We start from the raw sequence: 7,500 nt of genomic DNA, 5'->3' as shown, positions 1-7,500 counted from the left end.
TACCTTACTTTTACTTTGTGCAGATTATTTGGCTTATGGAACAGTGCTGTTTTGGAGCTATGCCTAGTGCATTAATTTTTTTTCTGTGTGTGGTCCAGTTTGTTTGTTATATATTCACAATTTTTCTTTGTGTCATAAAATTTAAAATTATTTATCAGGATCAATGCACATGCACGAACTTGCAATTTGTCATTTGTTGACTTCTAATATTAAATGTTGAACAGTTTTACCAGTAACTTACACAAGTAATTGGTAAACAATAGTCAGGCTAGGCACAGAAGAGAAGTGTCACAGATTCACTCTAAAAGCTATAAGGGCTTCTCCCTACTTCAAGTGCCTCCCACTCCCACATTTTCCAAAAAATCTTGATTACACCCCTGCACTCGATTTGTTAATATATAACTTTTGGTTAAATTAGTATCACACATTTTCTGTCTTTTTATTGATATGATAAGGATTTCCAGAATATGATGTGTACTTAAATTTGTATATTGGCTAATTTTTTTTTATCTTTTTTTTCTTTCTTGTAGCAATATCATCAAAGATAAAAAATAAAAAAATAAAAAAATTTATTTATTATTTATCAAAACTATTCTTTTACGTTGCAGATGGAGGAAACACAAGGCAAACAGGATGAGAAGCCAACACAACAAGAGTGTCGAGCAGAGTTGCGCGAGAGATTCCTGTGGGCGATTACATCTTTGGTCGGAAAGGAAGCCACCATCAAGATGCACGAGAAGACGCATGCGACTGGCGTGTTCCGTGGAATTGACAAGGATATCCTGAGCATGCATGTTCAGGATTTGAAGACCCCTGCTATCGTCTACCCACGGGCAATGATTCGTGTACCTGACTGCTTGACTGTGCGATTCAAATTATAGTGTTTATTTCTTTATATACATATTTGTATCTATATATTTTTTTCTATTAAAAGTGAAAAGTTTCTATGAATTTATTCAGTTCCTTTTTAAATCATGGTTTAAGGTAATGAAAGTCTCCATCTATTTTTATGGATATATTTTCTCTTTCATACATGAAGTTAGAGCATAACCTCTAAGTTACATTAAATAACCTATTTACATTTTAGTTATAAAAAAAATGTACTTGAAATTAGGAGAATAAAAAAGGGCAATGTTACACGTCTTGGGCCAATGAGAAAAGTGATCATTTTGAAAAGATAATGTATTACACTATCCAGACCAAAAGGTAACTTGACAGAACACTGTTTTGCCATTATCATCTCCAAATGTATATAGCCAGCAGGAATCAAATATGAGCTGAAGATGGATGAACTGACAACAAATATTTCTAGAATTGTGGCCACTGCCTCCCCACCCTCTGGCCCAGAATTATCTACATCTTTCTACTTCTTTCAATCTTGAAATCTTAATTAGATACGGCCTGCTTGGTGGCTTCGAACTGGGCCATGCGTTCCTCGATCACTGGTCTGAAGTGGCGGATCAGGCCCTGCACCGGCCACGCTGCTCCGTCACCCAGGGCGCAGATTGTGTGCCCTTCAATCTGCTTGGAGACTTCCCACAGGGCATCGATCTCTTCTGGGCGTGCATCTCCCTTCACTGTTGAATAGAAAAGGCTCACTTATTGGTGTTCTTTTTACATAAAGTTAAGGTTAGTTATTGTTGACGATGCATGCTCCACACGTTGGAAAGCATTTCCTCCTCATCTACTTTTTCCAGTTACTCATTCATAAAAAAAATCAATGCTAATTTATGGGTTGCCATGCCAAATATAACTGCCTTTCAGGATAGTCTTTACCAATATCATTCAACATAACAGGGACAGAAAAGAAGAAAAATAAACTCACCAAATCTGCCCATGATCTTGTGCATCCAGTTGACTCCCTCACGGCAAGGGGTGCACTGGCCACAGGACTCGTGCTTGTAGAATTCAATTAGTCGAGCAATAGCCTTGATAACGTCTGTCTGCTTGTTCATTACAATGATGGCTGCAGTTCCAAGGGAAGTCTGGCAAGCCACCAGGCCATCAAAGTCCATGATTGCTTCTTCACAAACCCTAAAGAAAGGGAGGTTATTCAGTTGGTAAGTTATAAAATATCAGTTTGATACACACATTTGAATGAACAACTGAAATTAAAACTAGAAAATCAAGTGAGCAGTTAAACCAATATTAGGAGGACCTTCATTCATTTAGTCATGCTGAAGAAATGCACAGGATGCAAGAAAATTATAGTTATGTCATGAGTTTAAAAAGATTATAAAAAATACTTTTTTTTTCTTCTTCTTTTTAATGGGTTGAATTAGAGTAGACAGAATACCCTCAGTGCACTCCTGCATGTGATCTTAACCCCTTCACTACGGGCAGTGGAAAACGCTCCTCGCGCCGTATCCGAGCTGCCGGCGCGCGCCAAATTTTAAACGTCGCTATTGAATATGATAAGTTAAGCCAAAACCTCTACAAGTTTATAGCCAAAACCTCAACATAATCATCGTGTGTTATTTATCAAAATATGCATAGTTAACCTCTTCCCCCATGGGCATGTGACAAGTTATTTACATGGGTTGGGAGGAAGAAGGAAAGAGTAACCTTGGTGGGAGGCCTCACTCAGATGACCAAAGAAAACGATTGAAATAGTATGGTAAACTAATCATAATAGGTTTTATATTTTTACGTAGTGATCCATAAATAAATAATAAAATGATTGCTAGCAGGGCCCATCAGTGCCTCCCCTGGTATAAGCGAAACCCACTCTTATGTAATAAATTAATAACAATGAAAGTCAAGTAATATATCGTATCATATCCGACCTCTATTCTGAAAGATCTCGTACAGATCCGGAAGAAAGAAAACTCAAATCCACCAGAACTCAGTCATGACGCAGTATGCGCGTCCTCGGATTTGACGCGAGCGCTGCGATGACGCAGTATACACGTCATCGTGTCGAAGGGGTTAAGATGGCACATCCTCTAGGGGTTAAAGACAAAATCACCATCCCCATGCAATGTACCCACACATGAACCTCCTCTCTCAAGACTGTCTTACTTCTGAGGAATGATGGGCGTTGAGGAACCACCTGGGATGATACCAAGCAAGTTATCCCAGCCTCCGGTGACACCACCAGCATGACGCTCAATCAGTTCTCTGAGTGGAATTGACATTTCTTCCTCCACCGTGCAAGGATTGTTGACATGGCCTGAGATGTTGAAGAGCTTGGTTCCGCTGTTACGCACACGTCCCAGCCCGGCAAACCAAGGTCCGCCGCGGCGACAAATTGTCTGGTGTAAAGATAATGGATAATGGAGACTCATTTCTTTCTTCTTTTTTAAATGAAGCCTTTACTCTACCCTTTTCCAAACATCAGGAAAAATTTGATGATATTACATTAGCTTTCTTCTGCTTATTGAATCATTAACTTTAAAAAATTATAATAATGGTTATATGAAAAGCTACTTGTATAAAACAATAACTCCAATTAATGCGGTATGTAGTATCAAATGATAGCAAATTCTAACCATAAATCAAAACTTAATTGATTTATCAGAGCTGTGTCAGAGTAGAAATACGTATATAAATACATAACCAACATAAACAGATATACTATTGAATCTGTCTTTCAAAGTAAACTTTTATGAAGATATAATTAACAGTGAAGTAACATTACCCCAAGAGGGTTATTTCTTTATTTGGCAATAAAGCCTGGAAGTTGATAAAAATGTGATCGATTCAGGGAGCATGTAAGTTTGAATTTAAAAGTAATGTAATAAGAAACAACTCCCTTCTCAATATAACAGACTACAAAAAGAGAATAAACTTTGCGAGTTGCACAATTCACAAAGAGACAATCATATGAAGAGTGTCTGCTGGAAGCTTTGAGGTAATGTACTATTTGCACAACCACAGTCTTGACTATGCATTGTAGGAATTTGCTGTATACACCATGACCAATATTGAAAACTATTAGACATTTCCTCACAAGCCCTGTTACTTTGGGAAGTGGAAAGTTGCTTGTATTGGAAATAATTTTGATTTAAAGAATACGACCATGAAGAAGCAATTGTTCATAAACATTGGTAATAAGAAAAATAATTGTAGCCAAGGCAAGTGGATTTTTTGCTGAGTTATCGACTTTACAATTTAATTCAACAAGCCTAGATGGCAAGCTAGAAAAAATATTAACCCAAATCTTCAGGGCATTACTTATAGATGAAAGCACTTTACTTCTCGACTTTCCGAACGTTATGTATAGAGGAGAGTCTTGGTGTCACTCCGCATTTCTCCAGGACTCCACTCCTTCACAAACGAGGTCAACTATGAAAGTCATGCCGATTGCTCTTGAGATCCCTTCCCCCACCTTTTGCCAGATACGAAGGAACACGGGTTTAGGCCCAAGGCCCAAAGCACAGACGCTCAAGATCGCTGACCCATAAGATTTGGGTTAACTTTTAAATGTGGTATTAAAGTGAGTGATCTAAACAAAAAAAAATAAGAAAAGAACAGTCAAACCAATCTACATTTGCACTTTATGCACACAAGTCATTTGAACTTACGGGGGCAACGGCAACAGTTTCCACATTGGCGACAGTCGTGGGGCAGCCAAAGACACCCACATCGGCAGGGAATGGAGGCTTAAGACGGGGCTTTCCCTGCTTACCCTCCAAGGATTCAATGAGGGCAGTCTCCTCACCACAGATATAGGCTCCTGCACCGCGGTGCATGAACACATCAAAGTCGAAACCAGAACCGCAAGCATTCTTGCCAATGAAGCCAGCTTTGTAGGCCTGTGAATGATAAACAGTGTTGAAAACTACTACTTATAAGCGAACCATAAATTAACTTGAGAAAAGGAATGCAATGGAAACATCAGTTACAGTTAAAAGTTACCATTAAAAGTTCTCCTCTTTCTAATCACTCAATACAGCCATTATTGCAATAACAATTACATCAACAAATTCTCAAACCTTTTTCTCCATTCAACTATCATCTGTTTATATTTTACAACACACCTCAACAAAGGCTAAACTCATTAGGTAACCAAATATCCATTATCAATCATTGTAAAGAAACAAACTCACCTCATTGATTGCAACTTGCATGTTGGAAGCTTCATTGTAGAACTCGCCACGGATGTAGATGTAAGCAGCCCTGGCCCCCATAGCACGTCCGGCAATCAGACAACCCTCGACAAGCTTGTGAGGGTCGTGACGCATGATCTCCCTGTCCTTGCACGTGCCAGGCTCTCCCTCGTCGGCATTGACAACCAAGTACTTGGGTCTGCCATCAGACCTAAAAGAACAGGAGTAGCGGGTTTTAGTATCAAAAATTGTAATGGCAAAGGAGAATATGGAAAGGCAGGAAAAAATCAGAAGAGATGATGTCTAACTAGGAAATCTATGTTCACGAATCCCCACCCAATCCAACCCTAGAAACAGAACAACCAGAAATCAACTGCCCTCAAACTTACGGCTTATTCATGAAGCTCCACTTCATGCCCGAGGGGAAGCCAGCACCTCCGCGCCCCCTGAGACCCGAGGCCTTGATCTCATTCAGGATCCAGTCGTGTCCTTTGTCAATGATCTCCTTGGTCTTGTACCAATCCCCACGGGCAAGGGCGCCCTTCATCCTCCAATCGTGACGGCCATAGAGGTTGGTGAAGATGCGGTCGGCATCTGCTAAGGGACCATAGGTGGTCTGGAAAATGATGATCATTTATATTAGAAAACATCCTTTCCTTTTCATAAGTACAGTATTATGATACCTCCAGAATGAGGTTACAAGGGACAGTTAAGAAATTCAATCCCCAACCCCCGTGTCAAGTATATATTAATAAGTTATCCTTGTTCTTTCATAAATCTCTTTTCTCCAAGGGACCTCAAAGCCTATGCAACTAAAGAAAAGTGGGGCAAGTTACTATAAGGTGTTATTTCCGTAACTGATGCCTTTAGGGGGTTCTTTTGAGTAAGGGGGGAGGAGGCGAATGCATTGTATGTAAGAACAAATATAATACTGAAGTTTTTACCTTTTCTGAACTATGCCTCTTGATCACCAAAGAGCTGGCACTAGCCCCAGGAGCTGTGAAAGAGAGAGAAAAGTTATAATCATATAGATAATAAAAACATATGTATGTGCAAGTGTACATGTACGAGACAGATAGATAGATAAATAGATAAATGAATGCATACATAAATAAACATATACACATGTTGATAACTGAATGGTATGTGTGTGTATGTATGAAAATACCACAGGGTTTTAATTAACAGCATATGTAAGATGGATTTCACGAAAAATTGTACACAGAATTGAGGATTTGCTAAAATCAAAGAGAATTTTATCATCACATTTCCAGGATATATAGAAAAGCCAGTAGTTTAGTCAATAAAAACTTACTGTAGCTCAATTGAGGTTTATCCTACACAAACAAAATATTAACTGATGCCTCTTAATTATATCTAATAGATAGTTATCTATTAGAAGAGAGTTGAAGAAAAAAAATATAAATAAAAAAGATCCTTAACATTCAATTCATTTATAGACAATAAGCAACAAAAAGTAATCGTCATCCATCCAATGGCAATTTCATTATTTTTCAATGCTTCTTCTGAACATTCAAAATTAACTATTCTAGGAGGTTCAGTGCTGGTTCTCATACCTAGAGAAGTGTTTCCTGTGTGGGTTCCAGTATGGAATACACATTGTAATATGACATATACAATGACAATGCAGCCTGGATGTTTTTAAGTCAAATAAGTAAGCAGCCCCAGCTTGTTCGTAAGTGGAGAATGTTTAACTACATTTCCAACATAGAATCCTTAGGCACAAAGGTAAATGCATTTGTGGTATGCCAAGCAGGAGAGTAAATTGCAAGAAAACCAAATCTTTTACATTCTAATTTGAATTATACAGAAAAATACACCATTTCACATTTGTTGGTCAGCTTCCTACAATTACATAAAAATCCCTGTGGTACCTCAAGCTTATTGGATGAAAGTGGGTGCTAACTCAGAAACTATTTAAAAGTGCATATTGGAGTCAATCTAATAATATCAATCTACAAGAGAAACTGTCTGTGAACATGTGAGATGATACTCAAAGTTTAACAAAATTCTAACTTGTGAGTATTTGTTCCAAATTTTCAGAGTATATTTATTCTTATGATGATTTTTTTTTTCAAAGCTATAAGGAAAAATACAACTAGGTGTTAAGCTTACAAATGCCTATTTAGTGAACAAGAGAAATCTCGTAACATTTGTTTTTTTTATCTATAGTGTAAAGCTACAATATGTTACATCAAACTGAACTCTAATAATCATAAGCCTAATTAAATGTAGACCATAAAGCAGAAAGGGGACATACGTAAACAGCATAAATTCTGGTTGTGTAACTTGACCCGAACAATAACAATGTACTTTACCTACCATTATCTATGTCTAAAAGGTCAACGAGCTGGAGAAACTAAGCATAAGTCCACCATCGAATAGTGCACAGGCAAAAAGAATCAATAAATGGCCCCACAGCATCGTG

At 38.0% G+C, this 7,500-nt stretch overlaps 2 protein-coding genes across 2 annotated transcripts in view; one reads left to right on the top strand and one right to left on the bottom strand.

Annotated features, from left to right (window-relative positions):
* LOC122267124 (uncharacterized) overlaps window positions 1–745 on the top strand; it is a 5,374-nt gene extending 4,629 nt beyond the window's left edge. Inside the window, exon 2 of the mRNA XM_086534753.1 lies at window positions 609–745. The gene's annotated coding sequence lies outside the window, so the exon portion shown is untranslated. The remainder of the gene's footprint in view (window positions 1–608) is intronic.
* Window positions 746–1,000: 255 nt separating this feature from the next.
* The window catches only part of ND-51 (NADH dehydrogenase (ubiquinone) 51 kDa subunit), a 6,819-nt gene continuing 319 nt past the window's right edge, over window positions 1,001–7,500 (bottom strand). The window contains exons 2-8 of the mRNA XM_043036242.2: window positions 5,996–6,048; window positions 5,441–5,667; window positions 5,052–5,262; window positions 4,527–4,757; window positions 3,022–3,254; window positions 1,826–2,034; window positions 1,001–1,577 (exon numbers count right to left, since the gene is read on the bottom strand). Coding sequence (XP_042892176.1) covers window positions 1,387–1,577; window positions 1,826–2,034; window positions 3,022–3,254; window positions 4,527–4,757; window positions 5,052–5,262; window positions 5,441–5,667; window positions 5,996–6,048 — 1,355 coding nt within the window. The 3' untranslated portion in view covers window positions 1,001–1,386. The remainder of the gene's footprint in view (window positions 1,578–1,825; window positions 2,035–3,021; window positions 3,255–4,526; window positions 4,758–5,051; window positions 5,263–5,440; window positions 5,668–5,995; window positions 6,049–7,500) is intronic.

Source organism: Penaeus japonicus, unplaced genomic scaffold (assembly GCF_977035675.1).
Source record: "Penaeus japonicus unplaced genomic scaffold, GWHDUDI00000001_assembly GWHDUDI00000042, whole genome shotgun sequence".
Classification (NCBI taxonomy): domain Eukaryota; kingdom Metazoa; phylum Arthropoda; class Malacostraca; order Decapoda; family Penaeidae; genus Penaeus; species Penaeus japonicus.
The sequence above is the reverse complement of the archived record's forward strand: the minus strand, read 5'-3'. Positions and strand labels throughout refer to the sequence as shown.